The sequence below is a fragment of the Trifolium pratense genome, linkage group LG1 (genome assembly GCF_020283565.1).
Source record: "Trifolium pratense cultivar HEN17-A07 linkage group LG1, ARS_RC_1.1, whole genome shotgun sequence".
NCBI classification, from domain to species: Eukaryota; Viridiplantae; Streptophyta; class Magnoliopsida; order Fabales; family Fabaceae; genus Trifolium; species Trifolium pratense.
In genome coordinates, this window is record NC_060059.1 from 4,862,939 (window position 1) to 4,889,623 (window position 26,685).

Consider the following 26,685-nt stretch of genomic DNA (forward strand, 5'->3'; position numbering starts at 1 on the left):
ACATTGGTATTGTAAGACTTGGAATTAAGGAGTGTGAATTGAAAAAAGTGGGAAAAAATCCCACACCACTAAGAACACTTTCTTTAGTAGTGTATATATATATATTCCAAAGTGACTAATAAGGGTGTGCCCCAAGGGATACGTAGTTTTATAAATGAGGATTCCGTAGCCACTTCGTTTCTAAAAGTGTTGTGCGTGCAGAGTCTTTTTCTGAGATGTAGTTTTTTTAGTCACGAAATTAATCATTTTTTTGGTTAATTAGTCAATGAATTACTGACTCATCGCCAACTCCTTTCGGTCATGTTCAGATTCTAAAACTCAATTTGAATTCGAATGGTATTGTTGAATTGTTCAAGAAGGTGTTTTCCTTTTCTGATTGTTACAGTGCAGTTGAACTGGGTTGTTTCATCCTGAGGACGAGATGGTTTGATTGTCTGTTTTGCACAATTCTAGCAGTACCGCGAAACGTCTTAAAAAGAGCGACCTAATACGTGACTCATCCAGTAATCTTCTTTGGTTCTGTTTTTCAAAAATATTTTTTCATCTCAAGGGACAACAGTAGATAACTAATGAATATAAAAAATGTCAAAATTTATTAATCATAGAGAATAAAATGTGAAATTATAGATATATCAACTTATTTTTCATATAAAATGTGCAATTGAGATATCTAGTTAAAAATAGACTCTTAGTTTCAAGAATTATTATCTTGTTTTTTGGAGTTTATTAAGAAATAGGTAGTTAAATTGTGTTGATTTAACTAAGAGCATGTGTTTCATTGTTTGTCATATCTTCAGATAAGACAATTATTTCCTGGATAAAATTGCTTCTCTTAGACTATAATAGTTTTGTTTGGTGGAATTTTATTCTATTATATTTTCCGAATTATTTAACTGTAATAGGTTAGTTTCTGATTATCATTTTATTTGGTGGAATTTTAATCTAATTCTCCTAATGTTTGTAATTTCTCTTATTTTTTCTTTAATTAAATTTAAATAGGCATCTATGCCTTTTACTAAAGAAATAAAATATGATACTATATAGTGATATAATATTTCTATGTCCCTTATATGCCACATAATGTATTGATACTATAGTATTGATTGTGTGTTTGGTTGCAAGGCTTTGAGCCTTGAAAGGAAAGAATGTATGTTGGGACATATGATATGGTTCTTCATTTAATTTGCTACAAAAACTTGAAGGTAAGTGAGTGTCATCATTAAATAGCAACCACCAATACATTGATTAATATCACATTGCTTTGCAAATGAGACAAGCATCAAGCATATAGTAAACTCACTTTATAGTTTATACAACCTCCAATCTAAAGCTTCATATCATATGATATGATTATTTATGTTTAGCAAAATCAGGTGGTAAGTCTTTATCAAATACAAGCAAGGTCTTTTATTTAATTTGGTTAAGCTCTTTTTCTTTCAACATCCCAAAAAGGAATTAAAAAAATAAACAGTTTGATTTTATATGCAAATAGTATATAGGAGGAGGTGTAATAAGAGAATGAAAGATAAACAAATTTTGACCGCATAATAATCAATACATAAACTATTCCAATTTTTTAATGGTCACAACAAAACTACTTAAAATTTTGGATATGACTCTTCTGTAATTTCAAGTGTCGCTTTAAAGAATTAAACAACATATATTTTATAGATTATTAAAAATATATTCTACAACGTTCAAGATTTGTCAGCTGTGTGGGTATAATTTGAATTATTGATTTATTTATTAATGGTTGTCATAACTTGATTTACTTTTTAAAGTAAATTGTTTATTTTAAAATGCTAAATTAAAAAACAATGACACGATTAGTTAAAAAAGTGACACGATAATGATTGTTTAGAGACTAACATGAATAGATTAAAAAAGTTTACAAACTACTTATATATTTCTTTTTTTCTTTGTTAAAAAGTGCAAAACCGTCCCGTCAACATAACTCGGTTGGTAGGAATATTGCATGTTATTATAGGAATCGAGATTCAAACATCAGTATTCCCACTTATTCACCTTAAAAGGTGAAATATTTGCCACTAGATTACTTGACCAAAAAATAAAGGGCAAAACAAAAACAAAAAAACAAAAAACTAGGAAACTAAATGAACACTTGGAGACATGTAAGTGCTAAAAATGTCATAAAAAATGAGACTTTCAAACACTCTATAAGATATCTCCAAAACATGCAATTAAAAAGAGTTTAACGTTAAAACGTAATTAGCTAACCGATTCGCTGAATTGTTATGTCAATTCATGTTAGTAAGACCACAAATACATCTAATCAAGGTAGAAATATTTTCATTAACATTACAGTTTCATGTTACTATTTCAACTAACACCTTCGAATTACTTTCCACTTAAAGATAGCAATTCCTTGTCTTTTATCCAAATCCATTCCGGTGTACATTCCAATGTAATTCCTTAAAAATGAGCAACTCTTTTTTCTACAATCTAAAGAACAAATAATAAAAAATTATATCTAATTGGAGTCGATTAAAAGTACAAATTCATCGGTATTATGGACATGTTTGTTATGGATTTTTTTAAAATAGATTCTTATAGTATTAAATAATTTTGTGTAAATTTTTTTTACAAAGAAACTCTTTATAAAAGCTTCAAATGAATATTTTGTTTGAATAGTTATTTTTAAAAGAATTTAATTTATATGCACCGTCGGTGTAAAGTTATTTTGCACATGCGTTCAATAATATACCGACACATCATGTATGGTAATTAAAAACACATGATGTGTCACATTCATTAAATGATGTGGCAACGCGTCATTGGATGTATGTGTAAAAAAAAATATACCGACGGTGCACAACAATTAAACTCTTTTTAAAATGTCATTTTTAGGTATTTGATCATTTTTTTGAAACTTTTTTTGGATATCAAAATTTCAAAAAATCACTTAATTTTGAAGCTATTTCAAATAGATTTTCATATAAATCATTTTTAAAATACAACATTTTGAAAAATTGTGATTTTGACTATGTTTTGATCTTTAATAATGTGTGTTTATGTTATATGATATCAAAATTAGTGTTTCAATTTAGAAATATTAAAAAACTTGTAGTATTTTGAAAAATAATTTTAAAAAATCTATTTTCAAAAATAAATAAAAAATCCATTTTTTTAAAATTTAAAACAAACGGGCCCTATATTATTAGGCTCTACATCTCCATCAAAATTCAAGTTCAGAATCTTACAGATGTATGAATTTTAAGTAGTGATTAAAAAGACAGTTAGGTGCATTTCAAAACTACTTATTGTTTCTAATTTGGTTTTGGGACTTTGTTGGATGAGTTAGTCCACATTAACAACTCAATTCAACTATGACCACAATATTTCAAAACTCCTCTGCCGTATAAAACATTTCTTAGCCACCAAATAAGTTTCTGTCTAGCTTAAAATAGTACTAAACTCATTTCTAGAAACAATTCAACACAAATAAATGAGAGAATATAAAAACAAACTTAGTAACATAAACTTACAAGCATTACAATATTACATGATAAATATTGCCATAGCAATATAATAATAATACATGTTACAAGCAAAAGCTACTTAACATAATGAAAATGATAAATTCTGGTTAATTAGTTGTAATAACCAAATCTAACCATGTACTTATTTCACAAAACAAAACAACTTAATTATAAGTACTATATATATATATAAATTCCTCTAATTTACAACTGAGAAACCAAATCATTTCCATCACTTACTTTTTCATCTTCAAGATAATCACTTTCAACAAACCTCTTCCAAAACCAATGTTTCTTCCAAACTCTCTCTGTCATCTCTTCAATCGGAACATTCTTTGTCTCAGGGACAAGAAAAAGTACAAAAACAGACATGAACAAAATCCAACCAGAGAAGAAAAAGAAGATACCATACTTGAAATAACACAACATTGAAAGAAAAGCTTGTGCAATAACAGCAGTGAAAAGAAAATTAACACAAACTGTTACACTTTGTCCTGCAGAACGTGTCTCTAATGGAAATATCTCACTTGGTATAAGCCAAGCTAGCGGACCCCATGACCATGCAAATGCTGACACAAAAATACAAACCATAACAACTACAAGAATTGCATACTCTTTTGAAAGTTCCTCAGAATGATCCTTCACTTTTATTCCTAGTATAATTGCTATCACCATTTGTGATAACAACATTTGAATACCGGCTTCTAATAATAGCTTTCGACGTCCGAGTTTATCTACTGAATATATTGAAACTATAGTTGAGACCACATTGATAGCACCGGTAATCACTGCAGAGTAAAGTGCAGCATCATTCTTGAATCCTAATGTGTTGAATAGAACTGGTGCATAGAACATTATCGCGTTGATGCCGGTGAATTGCTGGAAAATCTGTTTTTTTATCACCATATTTGAATAACATTAATTCAACTATTCAATACAAGGTTATAAAAAGGGTCTACAATCGCGATTTTGGCCGCGACAACATAGTTTTTTTATGTTTTTTTTTGCTATTGCAATTGCGGCCGTTTTAACTTTGAAATTTTATTTGACTAGTACAATTCTTTGCAATAATAAGAATTGTTACACGATTGCGACCATGATTTAAAACCTTGGCTATCATATAATATATGTTTAGGAAAATGTGAACATGACAGTTAGTACAAACCATTAGGGCAGTGGAAATGATAAGTTGAGGTCGGTTATTGCGCTTGAGGAGATTCCTGAAGGGGTGTTTCACCTCTTTAGCAACACGACTTGCCTCGACAAGCTCTAAGAACTCAGGTTCGATATTGTCCGTGCCACGAATCTTTCTTAAAACAGCTTTTCCTTTTTCTAAATGACCACGTTCAATGAGACTATTTGGGGTGTCCACTACCAAGTAAGCCCCTAAAGTGAGGAGTAATGCTGGGATACCTCCCAATCCTAGAGATATCCTCCAACCCCATCCACCTTTGAATCTGTTGTTGCAAGATATATAAATTCATAATTTATTTCCAACTAAGGAACTAATATGTCTGCCAAAATATATAACCGACAACATCGATATTATTAGACTGAACATCTTCATCCAATTTAAATCTGAGATCTCGCAGTTGTGTTGTGTATATAAATAGGATTCCAAACATACTATAAGATAGAAAAACAAAGCAATAGAATGCAATTAAGGAAGTTACTTGTTGGTGAAATAGTTGACAAGATTAGCAAAGAGAATGCCAAGAGTGATATCAAGCTGAAACAGTATATTCAAAGCTCCACGTATTCTAGAAGGTGCAATCTCTGAAAGAAAAACTGGCACGGCCTGTCTCCATCAAATTCAATCAACAAAAACAATATTTTGTGAGTTCCAAAAGCCAATTTATGTTATGAACTTTCCTCCTCAATTCTTACATCAATATATTAAACTATTAGTTAAATAGTTGATTAATTGAATTAGACCATAATCATGTAACGTTTGTATTACATTCAGTATTACTTTAAGGAATTAAAGCTAAGGTCCAAGTAATCACTAAAAAAAGATAGAGATAGCTTAAAAAAAAGCCAAATGAATGGAACTCAGCCAACAAGATATTTTTTAATCATTTTATATAAATGTGACCATGCCCAAAGTGGTCTCCAACAATTGTCACGACTCATAAATTTCAAATAGTAAGAATACTTTGAAACATAAATAATCTCCCTTTACTCCAATATATTTTTTCTAGGTCTCGAATTCTATGCAGTCGAAAAACGTTACAGTAACGTAGTTAATAGATTTCAAGTCGTCTGATTTTGATCGGACAATTCAGATATCATCTAAAAAACGTTACAGTAACGACGATTATGAATTAGTAACTACATATAGTATGACTGCATTCAATCCCATTCCATGTTTTTTAAAGGCGAATTAAGACTCTATGGGTGCCAAGGAAACCTTTATTTATTTTCGCAAAGGCCCAAGGAAATTAGCACTATTTTTTATTTTTTATTTATGAAAAAAAGAAACTTATATTAGTTGCTAGTTGCCACCAAAAGGTTTTATAAAATTTTTGCCTTCCATTGATTATTAGATCTATACCTTTGATTGAAAGTTTAGGATACAATAAAGTAATTATAATCATATATAATATATATGAAAAAGATAATATAATTTTGTTGAGGTTATCTTACTGTTTGCTTTTATCTTTTGATTGGTTTTGTCTATACAGATGTGTTCATACAAGAACCACTCGATCACAAAAAAGTTGAGTTTAAATTTGTGTTCTTTAATTTACTTTTTAGGGTGACTAATTTTGGTCCCAACTACTATAATAAGTCCAAATAAATACTAAATTTTCAATTGAATTTGGAAAAATATCTTTGTGTATTATGATTTTTTTTTTCAATTTGAGAAGAGAATAAATCTTATTAATCAAAATGATACTAATTAGTAGCTAATTTACAATTATTTCTGCAAAAATTTGACCTTAATTAAGATTATAAAATGCAGGCAACAAATTATAGATAATTAAGCTTATAAAAAATATATATTTCTCATATGTATAGAAGCACTAACCTGGTTTGCAAAACCAATTCCACAACCAAGTAAAATCCTACCAAAGATGAGCATGAGAAGGTTTTGAGCAGCTGCATTAAAACTAACTCCAGCTATGAAGAAGAAGCCAGCTATCAACATTGTGAGCCTTCTCCCTAGTACTCGAGTCGTATAAGACGCAAAGAAGGTAACAGTTAATCCCGCCAAATACAACGATGAAGTGAATAGCTGCAACCCTTGGTTGTCGTATTTGCAATAGTTACTTTCCGAACCTTCTTCTGCCGTTTGTCTAAACACTTTCGGAAAGAACTTTTCCAAAAAGGGTGGCATCGATGCCACGCCACCTTAAAAGAATATTTATAATCAACCACGTTATCAATCATATGGTAAATTTTCATTAGCTATATGTTCAAATATTTATACTGCGACTATCTTTCGTTCCTAAATATAATATCTTAATGACTAAATTATAAAAGTTTAAAAAGTTGTTAGTAAAAATAAATTTGTTAATTGTACCAAAAAAATTGTTGATAAAGGGATTATTTGCGTACCTGAAACTCCAACGTCGTAACCAAACATAAGACCTCCAGTGGCAGCCATCGCGCATGAAATGATAATGATAGGAGTTATCTTTGCCTCGAACTCTCTGTCGTTGGCGCCACCGGCAATACCTCCTCCCGTCATGGTTTTTTTACTTCCTGTGGATTGATGATTAGTTACCGTTGTCTTTAGATGAATTGAGTGACTAGATATTGAGAATGATATTTTCTTGGTTATGGAAATGGTGCAAAGTGATGTCTTATTTATTTACCATGTATTTTTGGATTTATCGATAGTAATACAATGCAGTAGGAATGAAATTACATCATATACTAGTAAACCTTTTGTGTGCTTTCTTACGATAACTTTAAAATTTTAAAATATGAAATATTTAAACTTATGAAATAAATGGACATATATAAAATATAAAATATGAAAATTAAATTTTGACAATATGTAAATAAGAAAGATTTGTACCAAGAAAAGAAGAAGACGAAGATTGTTATTGGAAACAAAATCAAACAATGTTTAGTTGATAGTTATAAAAAATATTATTGTAGAAATTAGAATTCAAACTCCAAATTTTCCGTTTCTCGATCTACACTTAAAATACGTGAGTCTAATTATTAATTTAAAAATCATTTCACACACACAAAAAAAAAAAAAAACCTACCCTCTGGTCCCAAAGAAAACACTCCATGTTATACTGTTATTTGAAAAAAAAATTTCCTACCCCAACAATCTTCACTTTACCCCAACAATCCTATTTGAAATGACAAATATACCCTCATATATAATGTAAAACTGGAAAAAAAAAATCATTATTTACCCTAGTCAAAAAAGTGTTCCGGTGTGAGTTCGGCGAATTTGAGCGAGTAAGTACAATTTTACATACCGGTACACTTTTTCGAAGTGTGCCGGTTCGATTTCCTTACCGGTACACTTGAAAACAAGTGTTCCGGTATGAATATTCATACCGGTACACTTGAAAAAAAGTGTACCGGTATGCATATTCATACCGGAACACTTTTTTTCAAGTGTACCGGTATGAATATTCATACCGGAACACTTGACAAAAAGTGTACCGGTAAAGACGATTTCTGCGTATCATATTACATACCGGTACACTTTTTAAAAAGTGTACCGGTTCACAGTGAATTTTTTTTTTAAAATTTTTTTTTTTTTTCAGTGGTGCGTACAAGAAGAGGAGACGGTAGAATTAGGCATAACAGAGGACGCGGAGAGTCTCGGCCACATCAGGAGGAGCCGGAAGACGATGAGATGCCGCCAGTGCATCAGGAGCAGGTTGAGGAGCAGGTTGAGGAGGAGGCTGAGCAGCAGGCTGTGCAGCAGGCTTGGCTTGGAGGGCCGATCGATACGAGTCTTTTGACTCGATACGAGCATCATGTTGCTCGTCATGTATGGTTTGGTCAGGTACTACTTTGTTTTTTTTGTTATTATTTGTTAAGTTATATTGATCATTTTTTTTTAATTTGTATTGTTTATACTCTCGTTACAACTGTTAAATCCTTATTTTACATACAAATTTAGTGTTAAAATATTATTATAGTTCATTTTCAATGTCTTATGATATGCATCCAATTATCCGGTCTAATTTATTATTCACAATGTTTTTTTATTAAATATATGTAGGAACGTGTCGAAGGTGACAAAATTGAGCTACGAATAGTATCTTTAGGAAGAAAGTTAGCTGACAGGATTCCTGATCACCATCCTCAAGTTATTCAAGGGTGGTTGAATATTTCGGGGTTGTGCTGGCTTGAGCGGACTAGCTTGAAATTTACCGATCCGCAGCTTATATCCGCATTTGTTGAGAGGTGGCACCCTGAGACATCGTCATTTCACATGCCGTTCGGCGAGATGACTATTACTTTGGACGATGTGGCATGTCTTCTGCATCTACCTGTTAGGGGTCAGTTTTATACTCCTGTATCAGTTTCTCAAGAACAAGCTGCGGAACTTGCAGTTGAGTTGTTAGGAGAGGAGTATGAATTTGCATTGCGAGAGACTGTAGCGCAGAGGGGTGGTTATTTTTCACAGCAGTGGCTATATGAGAGTTATAATAGGAATGCCAATTTCTACGGGAAATATGACTGCGCAGCTAGGGCATGGATGTTGATGTTGGTGGGATCTACCATTCTGGCCGATAAGAGTTATACACGTGTGGATGCCAAATGGCTACTTCTGTTTAGTGATTTGTCTGCAGTCCATACATATTCGTGGGCCAATATTGCATTAGTTTGTTTATACGATAACTTGAACGATGCATCCATGTTTTCTACGAGGGCCCTTGCAGGGTATGCGACACTTCTTCAGGTATGCGACACTCACTACAAAGACATAATTTAAATATTGCGTAATTAAATTTTTTTTCTCTTTGCTGTGCAATTAAATTTTGTTTTTATCTTTATTGCGTAATTTAATTTTCTTTTCTCTTTGTTGCGTTGTTAACAATTTTCTTTTTTTACTTTTTTGTAACAGTGTTGGATAATTGCTTACCGGAACAGTTTTTCGTGAGGATAAAAATTCTACCGGAACAGTATAATACGACAAAAATTGTTTTTTTAAAATATATTAATTTTTAATAAGGGTATATTGGGTATTTTTAAAAAAATGTTGGGGTAAAGTGAAGATTGTTGGGGTAGGAAAAAAAATTTTCCTGTTATTTGAAGAAAAATGTTAACATTTATATCCTGCACATATTAAGGAGCTAGATGTAGTATGCTTTTTTTAGAACTAGTGCTTTTTACTTTTTTAAAAATTAATTTTTTTCATATCATTTAATGTAAAATTTTTATTTATAGCTACCTTTAACATGTGCCCTGTTTAAAAGTATGTTAGAATAATTAGTCTCTTAATTCACTTATTAGTTTCATGTTAATCTTATAACTAATTGGATTGAGATTTGCTACAGTCGAAAAGCACACAGTTTTCACGCGGTTTTCGATCTCAGTTGTTGATTGTTGATCAGACGGTTTAAATTGATAAAGTAATAAAATTAGTGAAAATAATCACAGCCGTACATGTCAGATCAAACGGTCATAAATGACTACCGCGTGAAAACTGCGTCAATATTGACAGCAGGAAATCCACACGCTAACTAATTGTTATGTCTCTTAACTCCACCTATCAAGTTATCTTTTTTCATTAATTGTTAACCTCAAATGTTATGGTGGACCAATAGTGTAACCAAAACCTCATTAATATATTTAATTTTAACCGATTGATCTTTTTATTGGATCTTGGAGGTCTATTGAATCAAATACAATGCACTCACCAATAACTAATTTTCTATTACCTTTCTTCTTTTTCTTCTATCTTCTTCTTTACCATACAATATGTGACTACAATTTGTGCAATATGACCCTCGAAGAACCCCTACTTTGGCTTAAAATATCTCTTGGGGTGAAGCCAACCATCGGCTAAAGTGTAGTGTTGATTGTGCTCTTTTTCGAGTTGACAAGTGCTTTATCATAGGCGTTTGTTTTCGGAACAACCAACACTCTGGTGCAAACTCATACCCCTTATGTTAATATACTAAGCATTGTTTTAACCGGTTGCAAGTCTCTTATTTCATCCCGTGCTTACAATCTAATTTTCATTAGAAAATAAATTAATAGAGTCAGTTATAATCTAACTAGAACGTCTATATTTCAGTTTAGCTTCAATAGCTTTTATTATAGTGATACTATTTATTTTATTTTGAAGTGTTATTTTTAGTTTAAGATAGAAAACAAAACTAGACACTGATTTGAGTAAGTTTAATTTACCTTGGATATCAAATTCTTTGGGCGCCCCTGTCTGTCTCTGCCTCTGACAATGCCGATTTTGTATTTTTGCATTCATAAACTCTATAGTACAAAAATCTTACATCGTTTTACTTTAAAAAATTATTTTATGATAGATCATTTTTACTAAAAGAATATGATGTTACTACTTACTACCATAGCATTCCACTTTTATTTTATTTATCGTGCAAAAGCAAAATTGTTATGTATTCCTGAAAATTGACTGAATATATATTTAATTATTAAGAATATTTTTAGTATGAATTTCAATTGTCATATAATCATGTGTTTGGGTTTTGGTATGAATTTCAATTTCAATTTTCCTATTAATAAATGTGAAAATTTGCATCATGTCATTTGAGTTAGAGATTATAAAATCATGTTCTTAATGTGTCCATTTTATATAGATGTTCCCAAAATACTTTTTTTATATAAATGTATTTAATCCAGATTTTTAGTATCGTATACCCTAAAATTTTGTCTAAATGTAGAAAAGGTAGGAAATTATTACTTTAAGAAATCCAAATCGTGATGGGGAATGAATCTTCTTCCGTGTGTTTTCTACGTGAAAATGTCCGGTTGTAATTATAGCCATATTAGATTTTCATATTTGATATTTGTGCTAGTTTTATTTTTCAAATTTTTATAACATGCTTTCTTTAATATTTCTACATAACAAACATCAAATAAAATGTAACAAATGTGTAAAAATATTATCAACGTACAGAGAAATTTTATTTCATAATTCTATATACCAAGAAAGTATAAAGAATAAAGATGTACATGGAAGAGGATAAAATATGAAAAAATATGATACATGTTTATTTGAGTAACATTACATAATTTTAGAACATGCTTCCACTTCCATGCATATAAAGAGGCCTTTAATGTATTTCAATACATATATCTCTTCCAGAACCAATGTTGTTTCCACACTTTCTCAGCCATGTCTTCAATAGGTACATTCTTTGTCTCTGGAATCAAAAACACAGTGAAAATACCCATAACAAAAACCCAAGCTGAGAAAAATAGGAATATTCCAAACTTAAATAAACACAACATGGATAAGAAAGCTTGAGCGATAACAAAAGTGAACAACATGTTTGTGAACACTGTCACACTTTGTCCAGCTGATCTTGTCTCTAATGGAAATGTCTCACTAGGAATTAACCAACCAAGTGGACCCCATGACCAAGCAAAAGATGCAACAAATGTGCATACCATAACCACAACTAACATGGCATAACCTGTGCTTAAATCATCTGTATGATCTTGTAGTTTCATTCCAAGTACTATGCCAATTACAACTTGTGACACAAACATTTGTACACATGCTTCCAATAGTAACACTCTTCTTCCAACTTTGTCCACTGAATAGACAGACACTAAGGTGCATAGTACATTCACACCTCCTGTGATCACTGATGAGTATAGTGAAGCATCACTCTTGAAACCCAATGTGTTGAACAACACTGGCGCGTAGAACATGATTGCATTGATGCCGGTGAATTGTTGGAAGAGCTTTACCAAAACAAATTAAAAAAATTGTTAGAACAGTGATCAAATCAATTACTACTATATTACTATGTAGCTAGTTATATACAGGGTCAGCTCTGACTATTTGGAGGCCCGGCCCCAAATGTTAAAAATGGACCTCTGACTAGTATTGGTTATAGTTTTCTCATCTGATTCAACCGTAGTTGAACCGATTGAACTAATTGAATGGACCATAATTTGAGAGTTTCAGCGGTTTACTGAGTATGTAGTTACCTGCATGCAGAGGGCGATGATCAATGGAGGACGGTTGTGGGGCTTAGCAAGGTCCCTGAATGGACTCTTGACTTCAACAGCGACTTTACTAGCTTTAAGAATATCTTGAAATTCAGGCTCAACATTTTCGACACCGCGAATCTTTCTTAGAACAGCTTTTCCTTGTTCCTCAAAACCTCTTTCAATGAGACTGTTGGGAGTATCATCCACTATGAGAGATCCCACTGTAAGCAAAACAGCTGGAATGATTGCTCCAGCCAATGATACTCTCCACCCATATCCACCTTCCATTCTGTTTTCCAAAATTAAATAGTTATTTATTTTAGAGTCTAGTTCAAAATTTTAAATTAATTTAAAATATTGTTATTATATGAAGATTATTAATCAAATTAAACTTACTTTGATGTAAACCAGTTAACAAGATTTGCTATGAAAATTCCTATGGTAATGTTCAGCTGGAACATAATGTTAAGTGCTCCACGAATTCTGGTTGGTGCAATCTCAGATAGAAACACTGGCACAGCCTGATTGGCGAAACCAACACCACAACCAAGTAAGATTCTTCCACAAATGAGGAGGGCGAGGGTGCGCGCTAAGGCACTTAAGGCAGTGCCAACAATGAAAACAAGTCCAGCAAACAACATAGTTTGTTTGCGTCCAAGTTTTCTGGTTACAGGGGATGCAACCATGGAAGCTACCAAGGCAGCAAGGTAAAGAGAGGATGTGAACAATTGAAGCTTTTGATTGTCATACTTGCAATAGTTGCTTTCAACCACATGTTCTTCTTGTGTCCTTTTGTATATATCTGGGAAAAACTCATGCAAGAAACTAGGCATTGATGTCACACCCCCTGCATTCATTCATTCACATTAGATTAAATATATCATAAAATAAAAATTGGTCAAGTAATCGAGTGGTTTGATCCACACATTTTAAATATCGAGAAGTGAAAAATCTGGGGTCTGAATTGCAAATAATGTCACTGGTTGCTACCGACTGAGCTATGTATTTGAAATAATATTTACAAAATGATATATGATTCTTATGTAAATTAGTAAATCTGTGAAGCTTACACAGACATAGACATCAGATACGATACGACATTAACATGTAACTGCATGCATGCTTCAGTGTGAAATACTAACACGCTTTCGTGTCAAGGAAAAAATGTACCTGAAATACCAATATCATAACCAAACATAAGACCACCAGTGGCTGCCATAATGCAAGAGATTATGACAGCAAATGTGATCTTAGCCTCAAACTCGACATCACTTGTAGACCCTGTAAATGATCCACCAGCCATATTGGCTTAAATGTTCGTTCTTCACCTAAAGAAACTGCGTGATTTTCTTTCTGTATTTGTTTAAATGAATGAATCACCGTAGCCAGATTGATCTCTTTGTTATCAAACTCTCAAGCTTTCTTTAAAGTTATGGAGATTGATTGAAATTGAAAATTAATGTAAAGATCAGAAAGGCACGTTTTTCTGATAAAATTTCAAGTGAATGATTAGCAATATTTATATACAACTTAGTTCTATATTTAATCCACTAATGATGGAAGAGATAAGTGAAGGACGTTGAAAAAAACAACTCAAGTCTTTAGATCATTACGTGGATGGATAAAACAAATTACGTACTTGTTAATTAGAACTAATTATAGACATAATTCAACAAGTTATATCTAATAATAGAGAATAACAGTAGCTGTGAAATGGGAGAGCAACTTTCTAGCAGTTAATTAACAATATGATAGACTAGTTCAATTGGATAATATGAGACACACACTTGCTTGGTTACAAGTATAATTAAAATTCACTTAGACTAATAAATTTTTATTAATATATATATATATATATATATATATAACGACGAATATTTTCTAAATTTTCACGACCGATCAAAGTTGTGCATTCATGTGTGTACAATAGTCTAAAGTGACACTTAAAAAGGAATGGAAAAAAGTAATATATATTGAAAAGTTAGGGCTTTAACCGTATTCAAGATATTGGGTCTAATGTATTGGGCTATGATGTAATTTTGTACTCATACTTTTTTGTAAACATACTCTTATACTCCCTCCGGTCTTAAATATAAGAGAAAATCCACTTTTTAGATTCATTGACAATCTAATATATTTGGTCTATGTTATAGACTAGATAAATTGGATTATCAATTAATCTAAAAAGTTGATTGTCTCTTATATTTAGAGCTCGTTTGGCCCAGCTTTTTTTAGAGCTTATGCAAATAGCTTATGCAATTTTTATATATTATTATAAGTTTGTCGAGGTAGTTTATGATATAATAGCTTATAAAATTACAATTTTCACTAGCGTGAACTTATAAAATTGCATAAAACCTAATTTATATTGCATAAGCTCTAAAAAAAGTTGGGTCAAACGGACCCTTAGGACCGGAGGGAGTAATACTTAAAAAATACATTTATTTATTTATTAACTGATTGAATCGATTAAACTATAAATCAGAGGTCTCATCAATTCAATTTTCGATTCGATTTTTAAAACATTGGTTTATACCGTTCATCGATCATAACCATCATATTATTATAAATGTTTGACTCTTATTTTTAGATAAAAATAAATATTCAACTTAAATCTTAAGTTCAATTAAAATCTTGCATAGGACTAATTTTGATTTTTTTTTATATTGTAAATTGTCTTAAAACAATAGTAAACTTAAATTAAATTACATTAAGCTACTAGGTTTGGTCTAGTGATGATGAGTTTGGGTAGTACGCTATAGTTCTGAGTTTTAAATAAAAAAAAATTATGTTAGTTTATACATAAGTATATTATAGATTAAATTGGATTTTTGACTCTTAACTTTCATAAATTTGCAATTTTAGCCTTTTAATTTTTATAATAATATTTTTGGCTCCTTAACTTTAGCTCATTTTGCAACAGGTTGACCCTCTAGTAATTTTGACCAAGTCAACGCACTGATGGACATTGACTCACATGTGAGTCATTATCCATGTGTGCGTTGACTTGATCAAAATCAATGAAGATCAGCCTTTTGCAAAACAAGCTAGAGTTAGGGGGTCAAAGGTGTTGTTATGGGGCTAAAATGACAAGTTGTGAAAGTTAGAGGGTTATAAAAGTGTAGTTTAATACATTTATATGCAGGGATGGTTCCAAAAGGGTATTAAATGGGAGACCCTGCTTTTCTTCGGCTTCTCTCGCTATTTCAGGGAGTTGTTCCACCAAATGAGTGAGAGTCGAGGTAGTAAAGATCCGTTATTTCTTTATCCCGTAATGCATTAAGATTGCGTTTACAGTTGGTTGAGTTTCTATGATTGGATGATCAATGCTGTTTTGTGTGGTTGTACCATATATAACTCTTCTTTATTTCCTCGTTTGTCCTGCACCCCGCTAGGATGTTAAACACAATCATTCGAAAGTGTCAAACTGAAAAGATGGAATTGACTCATCCGCTTACCCTTTGGCCAAGAAAGTAAATGACTTGCTTTAACTAGGCACCAAAGTTTCTTTGACTTCTAACTTCTCTTGAGTCTGGTTAAGAAAGGAAAGTCGACCCAATCTCAGCTTTTGGAACAATAGAAAAGATAGTAAAGATCCAAGGTACCTGATTTAAGTGGAGGATTAAAACCAACTAGTCTCATCTCTTTATATTAATTAATTGGATAATTACACATTTTCGCGGATTCTATAACATCGAATATGTATTGTATGGTATAGTAAGCTATTTAGCAATATGTATTGATTTGCCACCGTTTGAATAGATACAATGCACGAACAGCCTTCACATATCAGAATGGAAAGAAAGATAGATTTTGGTCAAGAGAAAAAAGTATCATACGTATTATTCCTCTGTCACACAATGAGTGATATAGTATCTTAATTATTTCATACATATTAAAAGAAAAACTATAAATAAATAAAACATCGATAATTTTTACTAAATTAATCTTTTTGATTTCTTTTTACTACACTAATCTTATAAAGTCTTGATATAGTGTTTGTTTAGCATAAATTCAAAGTGGAACATTTTTTTTTTGACGAAAAGTGGAACATATTACCAACAACAAAATGGTTTGAATCATACAGTAATAAATTTGGACCTTAAGTAGGGGTCTTATGTTCAATTTATGGATAAAAATATCTCGGTCGAAAAAAAATAAATTTATACTTCATATTAACCATATTATTATTAACTAAAAAATATAATTGAAAAATAAATTATACTCTAGATCAAAAGTGACATTCATTCTTCTTCAAAAAAACAAAAAAAAGTGACATTCATTCGAAGATTATTTTTTCAAAATATGTTACTCATTCTAACTCTAAGGTCCTGTTTAGCCTAGCTTTTTTTTACTTAAAATATAAGAAGTTAGGTCAAACAAAAGCTATAATAATAATAATAATAATAATAATAATAATAATAATAATAATAATAATAATAATAATAATAAAAAAACAGTTTCTATATTTTAGGAAAAATTATAATATATCTTTTAACTCTATTATAATAAAAAACAACAACTTTTAACTTTTTTTATAAAAAAAATAAGATTTAGCAAACAATTTTAACTTTAGTTAAAAAACTATTATTTCTAGCTTTATGATTAAAAAAGCTTGTAAGCCTAAAAAAGTTATGTCAAACTAGCCCTAAAATAGAGTATTTTATTTATTTATTTTAAAAAAACAAATAATAAATTATTACCACAATTATATTATAGTTTTTGCTAAAACTATATATACTGTGCACTTGTACACCCGTTTGAAGTGTTAGTTTAATGATAATTTTTTTTAACTTATAATTTAAATAAGTTCTTTTTAACTTTTGACAAAAGTTAATGCGAATAGTCAGGTCTCTGTGAGCATAATTAAATTAATAAGGATTACATGAACCAAAATTTGAATCTCGTTCTCTCATTTATTCACCTTAAATTAGGTGAAATTCAAGTCCGACTTGACTAAAAAAAATCGATTGTCATAAAAAGTCAAATTTTTAAATTACTCCTTTGAATACCTTTTATAAAAAAAATATTTATAATGATATGATGCTTATCTATTACTTTTTACATTTATAAGATACAATTGACTTTATCCATAAATATACTAGTATTCAATAAATATACTAAACATCTGATATGAATACTTTCTCCGATTCTATATATGTTCTGGGCCGAGCTCAGAGCTCGAGCGTCAGAGGGTGTCGAACACATAGACCATCCGAGCACGTCCTAACGGTCTGATACTCTTACGTATTGTAACGGCCGAAAACCGGAATGATGAGCATTTACTGCACATCAAGGCCTCCAAGCCGTTTTCCGGCAGCCACTTGATGGCCATTAATGCCATCAAGGGCCTTAGCCCAGCGCTGGGGGCTATATATATGCATCTCCACTTCATTTGCAAGGTACACATTATTTAGCTAAGAAAACCTCTACAAACACAAACTGACTTGAGCGTCGGAGTGCCTGCAGGTACACAACCCCCCTCCGCTTCAACAGGGGTCTCAACGCTCTCAACCACCGCAAACGCCGGCGAAGTCGCATCATTCTGGTCAACACGATCAGTGGCGCCGTCTGTGGGGACTAGTTTCCCTGTTTAACCAAACCAAAAACTAAACTTCCTTCAAAACACCTCCTTCACGACCAATGGCTGGCGTTAACAACCATCAAATCCCGGAGCACGTGGCGGAGAACAACGCTCAACCAATGGACTACGCGCCGTACCACCCGCTGGACGGCCAGTTCGCCTCCGTAACGGAAGATGGCCAAGAAGGGCAAGACGCACACTACGAGCCCTACAACCCAGAAGAACCGCAGATCCCTGTGGCTACCCCGCCACAGGCGACTCCGGCAGTGGCTATCCCACCGGGCGTCCCCATGCAGGAAATGATGGCTGCACTGGTCAATGCAATCAACCGCCAGTCGGACTTATTACTGCAGCAGAACCAGCGATACGAGCAGCAGAATCAAAGGCTCGAGCAGCAAAGCCGTCGCATCGACGCAATTGCTGAATCGAGGGTCACGGCGCAAGCTCGCCCAGCTCGCCGTTCACCCACACCTGTGAGGAGCAGAACCTACTCCAGGTCACGCTCACCACCTCGCCACAGAAGCGAAAGGAGGTCGAGCCCAAGGAGAAACGAGGCGATATCTCGAAACTCCACCCCACCGAGGAGACATTCCCCCAGAAGGGACAACCCTCCTCGCCGCCAAAGGAACCGATCCCCGGAAGAAAGGGACAGTCACCAAGGCCCCCTCTCCCGAAGGATCCGAGAACTCCCCCTGCCGGTCGGACTCGAGAAACCACCGGCAATGGATACCTACGATGGCTCGATAGATCCGGACGAGCACATCGAAAATCTTGAAGCTCTCCTCGAGTACAGAAATGTACGAGGCTCTATCAAGTGTAAGCTCTTTCCCACGACTCTGAGGAAAGGCGCTATGGCTTGGTACAAGAGCTTGGCGCCAGGATCCATAGACTCTTGGTCGGACCTGTGCGCCCGCTTCCGGGCTCACTTTACTTCCTCGAGGCGTCACCCAAAAACTGAAGCAACCCTCGAAGCCATTATCCAAGGCGAGAACGAGCCCCTAAGGGCCTACCTCGAACGGTTCAACAAAGCAGCCGTAGAAGTGAAGGTCGGGGAGAGCATGAAGCTGTATCTCCTCGACAGGGGATTACATCCGGACAGTGACTTTACTAAAGCTGTCGGTATCGAAGAGCCGAAGACGCTGGATGCATTCTTCGAAAAGGCGAAGAAGTACATTGCCTACGAGGAGAAACAGAGGGCCAAAGATCTAAGAATGCCTAAAAGTCAAGAAAAAACCAGGAACCATGAAAAGGATGAAGCTGGAACCTCGCGAAGAGGTAGCGAAAAGCAAAAGGAGGAAAGGATTAAAGATTCCAAACCTCCTCGGGGAAAATTCACAACATACACTCCACTGAATGCGTCAAGAGATCGCATTTTCGCCGAAGTCTCCGTTGCGGACTTCAAAAAGGCTGGGATCCACTTCCCAAGACAGCAGCCCATGAAGGCAAATACTGATAGGACGAAATTTTGTCGCTATCATAAAAGCCATGGACACGTCACTGAGGACTGTGTCCACTTAAAAGATGCCATCGAGATTCTGATACAAAAGGGTTATGCCCGAAGATACGTTCAGAACGACGAACAAGCACAACAACAACAACAACAACAACGGCGGGAACCTCAAGAGGTCGCAATGGCCATTGATGTTCCCGAGCAGGAAAACAGAGGCATCGTCCCTCAGGCGCTTGCCATCTCCGCACCGGAAATTCCACTCCCATCCCCGGGGTCAGACGAGGGAGCACTCATGAGGCATTTCAACGCCCACCTAAATGGCTCATGGGAAAACTTCCCAAAAGCACTGGTGATAACAGGGGGAGGCCTAAACAAAATCACCCTCGGATCGGTGAAAAGAAAGTTCGAGGAGCTGGAAAACGTTTGCTTAGTGACTCCCATCACCGTCTCCAAACCTGAGGGAGACTCCGATCCGCTGGCCTTCTACAAATCAGAAGTCCCTGGGGGCTCGCCAAACTATCAGATACCACTGTTGGTGAGGGCTCGCATGGCGAACTTCGACGTCCACCGCATCCTCGTTGATCAGGGAAGCTCGTGCGACGTGATGTACTCGGGGCTATTCAAAACTTTACAGCTATCGGAGAAAAACTTGGTTCCCTATGTAGGACCCGACCTTCAAGGGTTCAACGGGTCAACTACCAAGCCTTGGGGATATGTGGACCTCATCGTCACCTTCGGCGAGGAAAAGGCTATGAAATCCGTGAGGACGCAATTCATGGTCGTCGACTGTCCCTCGCTGTATAACTGCATCATCGGCAGAACTACTTTAGCGGAGCTGTTTGCTGTGTCGTCCACCGTCCACTTGAAGCTGAAATACTACACGCTGGATGGCCAGGTCGCCACCATCAACGGCGACATAGCTGCTGCGAGGAGATGCTTTGAGGCCGCGGCGAAAAATCTGAGCACCGTGGCAACCCCTAAGAAAACCGAAAAGAAAAATCCGGGGGTAAACACTATTGGAGGATCCGTCGACATCGATGCTCGACTCACAAAAAAGGAGCATCAAGAAGAGAAACAGAAGGACCTCACCGATGCTGAAAAGAAAATCTACCGCCCCATTCCGGACGGAGATTTCGAGCTGGTGCCCTTGGGCGAAGACCCCCTCAAAGGGATCAAGATTGGAACTGGGCTCCCCGACTTGGTCAAAAAGCAGCTGATCGCCTGCCTTAAGGACAATGCTGAACTGTTCGCCTGGAGCGCTGCAGAGATGCCTGGTATCGACCCTGAGGTCGCTTGTCACCAGTTGACTTTAGATCCTAGGGCTAGTGCCGTTGTTCAGCGGCGTAGGAAGCAGTCTCCCGAAAAAGCGGAGGCTGCTGAAAAAGCTGTAAAAGACCTCCTCGAGGCAAATTTCATTTCGGAAGCTAGGTATACCACCTGGCTATCCAATGTTGTACTTGTTAAGAAATCGAATGGAAAATGGCGCATGTGTGTTGATTATACCGATCTTAATAGGGCTTGCCCTAAAGATGCTTACCCTTTACCTAACATAGACAAACTAGTAGATAATTCATCAGGATTTAAATTACTATCGTTTATGGACGCGTACTCGGGTTATAATCAAATAAAAATGGTTGAAATCGATAAAAAGAAAACAACGTTTATGACCGAATCCGGTAATTATTATTACAACGTAATGCCTTTCGGGCTTAAAAACGCAGGCGCCACATACCAAAGGATGATGAACAAAGTCTTCAATAATGAAATCGGTGACATGCTCGAAGTCTACATGGATGATATGATCGTCAAATCCGAAGAGGAAGTCGATCATACAGCCCATCTAAAAAGAGTATTCGACCAAGCGAGAAAGTATAACATGAGATTCAATCCTGAAAAATGCACGTTCGGCGTAAAAGCTGGGAAATTCCTCGGGTTTTACTTAACCGAAAGAGGAATCGAAGCTAACCCCGATAAATGCAGAGCATTCTTTGAATTTCCCACGCCGGACTCAAAGAAATCAATACAATCATTAAATGGGATGCTCACAGCCTTATCTCGTTTTGTCGCAAAATCCGCTCAACACGCGCTACCTTTATTCAAATTACTTAGAAAAGAATCCGCATTCGAATGGACAAAGGAATGCGAGGACACGCTACAACACTTAAAACGAGCATTATCCGAACCCCCAGTCCTAACGCGACCCAACGAAGGGGAAACCCTATACCTTTACCTCGCCGTAGCATCGGAGGCCATTAGCGCCGTTCTCATAAGAGAAACCGAGCAAGGGCAAAAACCCGTCTATTTTGTGAGTAAGGCTCTGCAAGGACCAGAACTCCGATACTTACAGATTGAAAAAACGGCCTTAGCAGTAGTCATGGCCGCGAGGAAGCTAAGACACTATTTCTTAGCTCACTCCATCGTGGTTCGAACTGATCAACCGATTAAGCAACTCCTTGCGAGGCCGGATATGACAGGACGAATGCTAAAATGGTCGCTCGAGTTGTCCGAATTCGAAATCTTTTTCGAAAGCAGAAAGGCTTTAAAAGCCCAAGTGCTAGCAGACTTCATAGCCGAGATGACCACACCATCTACCCCGGACAAAAACAAATGGACCATCTTCGTAGATGGATCCTCGAATCCACAAGGGAGTGGTGCAGGTATCATACTCGAAAGCGGTGAAGGAGCGCTCATAGAAGTTTCACTCGAACTCGCCTTTCCAACCACAAACAACCAAGCCGAATACGAAGCCTTCCTGGCAGGATTAAGGCTGGCTCAGGATATGGAAGCCGAGGAAATTAAGATATTCACGGACTCACAACTCGTCGCATCACAAATAAACGGAGAGTACCAAACAAAAGACGAGCGACTCACGGAATACTTAAACTTGATCAAAGAAAAATTAACCAAATTCAGACAAACCGAAGTCAAGCACGTTCCTCGCGAACACAATGCAAGAGCAGATATTTTATCAAAGCTCGCGAGCACTAAGAAAAAGAAGGGCGGAAATCAATCGCTTATTCAGGAAACGCTATCCAAACCAAGTATAGTGAAACCCACCGAGGTATTCCTGATATGTGAAATCAACGCCGACAGCTGGATGACACCCGTGTTCGAATTTTTGAATACCGGAAACCTCCCACTTGACAAGAAGGAGGCAGCTAAGGTTAAAAGAAGAGCCTGCGCATACGTAATCCTAAATGGAAAAATGTACCGCCGAGGATTTTCCATCCCTCTACTAAGGTGTGTCGAGGAAAGCGAGGTAGCCTCGATCCTCGGCGAGATCCACGAAGGAGTAAACGGTCAGCACATTGGTGGACGCTCCTTGGCCAGAAAAGCCTTGCGAGCGGGATTCTATTGGCCTACCATGCAAGCAGACGCAAAAGAGCATGTCAAAAAATGCGACAAATGCCAACGTCACGGGGATATGCACTTGGCCCCTCCAAACGAGCTAAAAACGCTATCGTCCCCGTGGCCGTTTTCTTGGTGGGGGATGGATCTCTTAGGACCATTTCCAACGGCAGCAGAACAAAATAAATACTTAATAGTAGCTGTCGACTACTTCACAAAATGGTTCGAGGCCGAGCCTCTCGCCAATATCACTACATTCAATGTGTTGCGATTTTTTAAACGCAACATACTTGCAAGATTTGGGATCCCTCAAGTTGTTATTACAGATAACGGGACTCAATTCACGGACAAGAAAGTGCGAGAATTCATGGCAAAAATAGGTACAACCCAACATTTCACCTCTGTCGAACACCCTCAAACGAACGGCCAAGCCGAAGCTGCGAATAGGGTTATACTACGATGACTCAAAAGAAGGATGGATGAAGCAAAGGGAAAATGGACAGAAGAACTACACAACGTACTCTGGTCCTACCGAACCACTCCACATTCTACAACGGGAGAAACGCCCTTCCGACTGACGTACGGAACAGAGGCCGTAATTCCAGTAGAAACCGGAGCATCATCCTTCCGAACGGAAGTACCCCTTGAAGGGGAAGACAACCACAAAATGCTCAGAGAGGAGCTCGACCTCTTGGAAGAACTCCGAGACGGCGCAGCCCTCCGAGAAGCTACTTTGAAACAAAAAATAGCAAAACGGCATGACAAAAAGGTCATCAAGCGAGAATTTGACGTTGGGACACTAGTACTCCGACGCAACCAAAAAGATTCTCGCGAGGGTAAACTCGCGGCAAATTGGGAGGAACCTTATCGTGTTCGAGCCAAAACCGAGAACGGTGCCTATTATTTGGAAGATCTTTACGGAAAAGAAATTCCTCGACCTTGGAATGCCGAAAAGCTCAAACAATACTACAGTTGAGAGAAGTTCAAAACCGTCCCTCAACGAAGGCTGTGTCTTCGCCCATGAGAAGCACGCCTATACAACGGAGGAGTGCTTAGGTACGGGCATGAATCTTAAAATATAAAACAAAGTCGAGACGTTTGGAGCTCGATGATGTTGGCGAGGAAAGCTCTAGACCACGGAGCACCATCGTCATAGTACACGCCCGGTATAACCCCAGCTCGCGATGGGATGTTCACACCCCGAGGAGGAAAGCTTAACAACAGCCCCTCTCCTCGTTGTTAGTTTGGATTAACATCTCCAAACACTTAGAATGGTTCCCCGCACCTTCTAAGCCCGGCATCAAACGGTACCAGCTACCGCAACGGTGACCACCATCCATGCATACACTAGCGCGAAGAAACGAGTAGTTCGGCGTATAGAATGTTTGGAAAATTATCAAGTTAAAAACCTCAAAATTGGTCGAGCGCAAACAAAAAGACAGCAAGCGTCCAGGTCGTCGTAATAAAAAGACAATCAAAGCATAAGCTTAAAAGCGTCGAGCATACAAACGATCGATTCGACATTCAGAGGAAATTAAAAGCATCGCCATACAAACCCTAAATCTAGATATGAGATAAAGGCGAAAAGGCAGGAGAATAAATTAAAGTACTGATATTTAAAGACCCCGAAGGGCCATAATTGTCGGTTACATCAGAAGGGCAAACGCCCGGACAAAATAAAGAAAGAAAAACAAATTTACACTTCATCATCATCAGGAGTAACAATAGCTCCATCCCGCACCTCCTTCTCCTCATCTAAACCCTCCTCGATCAAGCTAGGGTTGAGAATCCTGAGCTGAGCCACTGCGTTGTTGAAACTAAAAGCTGCAGCAGCCACCATGTTGGACTCAAGCTCCTGGATCTTGGCGATCAAATCAGCACGAGAGGAGGAAGCATACTCCCCTTGAGGATCGAGCTCCTTCTCCCGATCTTCAACAACCCTGGTGACTTGGAGCCTCTCCAACTTCCCTTCCAGCTCGCCAATCAAAACCTTCTGCTCATCAGCCTTCTGCACAGCACTATCCCTCTCCTCAGACACCGTCTTGAGCCTATCCTCCGCCTCCTTGAGATTGGCCGAGAGGGTCTTGCGCTCCTCCCTGAACACCTCGCAGGAGGCCTCGGATTCTGCCAGCCTCCGCTGCAACAAAGGCAACTCCTTGCGAGCTTCGTCCCTCTCCTCCAAGTACTTGCACTCCCGACCATTCAAAAAAGTCGCTACCTCGACCAATTTGAGCAGAGCCATGGATTAGGCGGCTATCTCGGAACGGAGAGCCTCAGGACCCATATCCGATAGGATGGCTTCGTCCGCTGGGTTAATCTTCACTTTGGTAACTCCGGTCAGTAGCTCGCTATGAGCATAGAGTGGAGGAAGGACAAAATCATCGGCAGGAACACCGGCAGACAACCTGTGGGGACCGGGGAGAGGAGGATCATCCTGGCCAGAAAGATCCACAACCACATGCTCCTGACGAGAAGAGGTTTCCTCCTCCAGTCGAGTTCTCTTCGAGCGGTCCACGTTAGAAGCTGTGGGAGACTGAGGGGCAGAAGAAGTTGTAGCAGCACTGCTCGCCTCCCTCTTGTTCTTAGCAGCACGAGCTTTGCGGAGAGCGGCAGATCCACTGGTCATTGTACCTACACAAATCAGAGCAACAGTTAGCAAAACAAAAGGCGAGCAAATAAAAGAAGCAAAAACAGTTGATAAAAAAGTAAATAAAAGAAAGCTGCGAGCATACTCCAAAAAGCGGTCAGTTTTTCCGAGGTGTCGCAAGCGAGCAACTCTTTCGTAGCGATCACCTTCGGGCAGGTTAACCTTCGACCATCTACCCCGAACAAAGGCTCACCCCCAGGGTCACTCAGAAGGTAAGGAGGCAAGCCCTCCACGAACTCCAATAATTTTTTGTAGTCAGCTCTCTCCTCAGCTGATAAAGCTCCCAGCGTAAACACAAATTCTTTGGTCGACATGGAATAATGATCCCTGCGCCAATAGAACGGGAATCTAGCAAAATCCTCCTCTATAGGGAGACCCTGCTCATCAAGCACTTCCTGTCCAAGCTCATCAATTCGATGCCCCCTACGAACGAAATTGTTCCAACCTTTCGTCGTTATTGGCCTAACTCCATAGAACACGGACTTGAACCCCCGGACCGACTCGTCAAACATATCAAAGAGGCGTTTCCGTTGCCTCAAAGAAACCCATCCATGCTTGGTGCCCGGTACTGGGGCTCCCTTCGCGAGCTTCCCTTTCGCCTGTTCCCCCCGAGGACAGCTTCGTTGAAGGCCAAAATGATAGAAAAATAAAGGCAAGGTGGGGCCCAGACCCAAATACTCAGCAGTCTTTTCGAAAGCCTTGATAAAGGCCAACGAGTTCGGGTGCAGTTGAGAAGGGGCTAACCGAAGATGCCGAAAGATGGACACTTCCAGATCGGTGAAGGGCAGCCGAATTCCCAGATGCTTAAAAGCAATCTCATACATGGGAATCGTCCCCCAAGCCCAATTGCCACAAATCCTGTGGCGAGCAGTGGGAATCCGCACCTCGAAATCTTCAGTAGGAGGAGTCTGTATATCCGTGCACATCGTCTCTGGGATGTCACTCTCGCAATCCTGATAAACTGACTCCGTCTCTCGAGGTTCATCCGCCACCCACGAAACGTCGGCTCGGATGCGAATTGATG

The 26,685-nt window shown here is 37.1% G+C and overlaps 4 protein-coding genes across 4 annotated transcripts; 1 reads left to right on the forward strand and 3 right to left on the reverse strand.

Annotated features, from left to right (window-relative positions):
- Positions 1-3,472: 3,472 nt before the first annotated feature.
- LOC123883033 (sugar transport protein 13-like) lies at positions 3,473-7,296 on the reverse strand. Its single transcript, XM_045931727.1, has 5 exons — positions 7,062-7,296; positions 6,532-6,854; positions 5,174-5,298; positions 4,666-4,957; positions 3,473-4,388 (listed from the first exon to the last, which is right to left on the reverse strand). Exons 1-5 carry the CDS (start codon positions 7,192-7,194, stop codon positions 3,705-3,707), a joined length of 1,557 nt encoding a protein of 518 aa, XP_045787683.1. The 5' UTR covers positions 7,195-7,296; the 3' UTR covers positions 3,473-3,704.
- Positions 7,297-8,331: 1,035 nt separating this feature from the next.
- Positions 8,332-9,450, forward strand: LOC123912668 (protein MAIN-LIKE 1-like). The gene is made up of 2 exons (XM_045963237.1): positions 8,332-8,484; positions 8,704-9,450. The coding sequence occupies exons 1-2, from the start codon at positions 8,332-8,334 to the stop codon at positions 9,418-9,420; spliced, it is 870 nt and encodes a 289-aa protein (XP_045819193.1). The 3' UTR covers positions 9,421-9,450.
- Positions 9,451-11,564: 2,114 nt separating this feature from the next.
- On the reverse strand, positions 11,565-14,093 carry LOC123883041 (sugar transport protein 13-like). The gene is made up of 4 exons (XM_045931739.1): positions 13,803-14,093; positions 13,029-13,479; positions 12,630-12,921; positions 11,565-12,380 (listed from the first exon to the last, which is right to left on the reverse strand). Exons 1-4 carry the CDS (start codon positions 13,933-13,935, stop codon positions 11,754-11,756), a joined length of 1,503 nt encoding a protein of 500 aa, XP_045787695.1. The 5' UTR covers positions 13,936-14,093; the 3' UTR covers positions 11,565-11,753.
- Positions 14,094-24,710: 10,617 nt separating this feature from the next.
- On the reverse strand, positions 24,711-25,256 carry LOC123912700. The gene has a single exon (XM_045963257.1). The coding sequence runs from the start codon at positions 25,254-25,256 to the stop codon at positions 24,711-24,713; it is 546 nt and encodes a 181-aa protein (XP_045819213.1).
- Between the last annotated feature and the right edge of the window lie 1,429 nt (positions 25,257-26,685).

What these genes read in the sequence shown, in the direction of transcription:
- LOC123883033 (XM_045931727.1), bottom strand. Translation starts at nt 7,194, where the DNA reads ATGACGGGAGGAGGTATTGCCGGTGGCGCCAACGACAGAGAGTTCGAG. An exon ending in TTACGACGTTGGAGTTTCAG is followed by an intron (nt 6,855 to 7,061) that starts GTACGCAAATAA and finishes TATTCTTTTAAG; the next exon opens with GTGGCGTGGCATCGATGCCA. An exon ending in GTCAACTATTTCACCAACAA is followed by an intron (nt 4,958 to 5,173) that starts GTAACTTCCTTA and finishes TTGCAACAACAG; the next exon opens with ATTCAAAGGTGGATGGGGTT.
- LOC123912668 (XM_045963237.1), top strand. Translation starts at nt 8,332, where the DNA reads ATGCCGCCAGTGCATCAGGAGCAGGTTGAGGAGCAGGTTGAGGAGGAG. An exon ending in GTCATGTATGGTTTGGTCAG is followed by an intron (nt 8,485 to 8,703) that starts GTACTACTTTGT and finishes AAATATATGTAG; the next exon opens with GAACGTGTCGAAGGTGACAA.
- LOC123883041 (XM_045931739.1), bottom strand. Translation starts at nt 13,935, where the DNA reads ATGGCTGGTGGATCATTTACAGGGTCTACAAGTGATGTCGAGTTTGAG. An exon ending in TTATGATATTGGTATTTCAG is followed by an intron (nt 13,480 to 13,802) that starts GTACATTTTTTC and finishes GAATGAATGCAG; the next exon opens with GGGGTGTGACATCAATGCCT. An exon ending in GTTAACTGGTTTACATCAAA is followed by an intron (nt 12,922 to 13,028) that starts GTAAGTTTAATT and finishes TTTGGAAAACAG; the next exon opens with AATGGAAGGTGGATATGGGT.
- LOC123912700 (XM_045963257.1), bottom strand. Translation starts at nt 25,256, where the DNA reads ATGGCTCTGCTCAAATTGGTCGAGGTAGCGACTTTTTTGAATGGTCGG.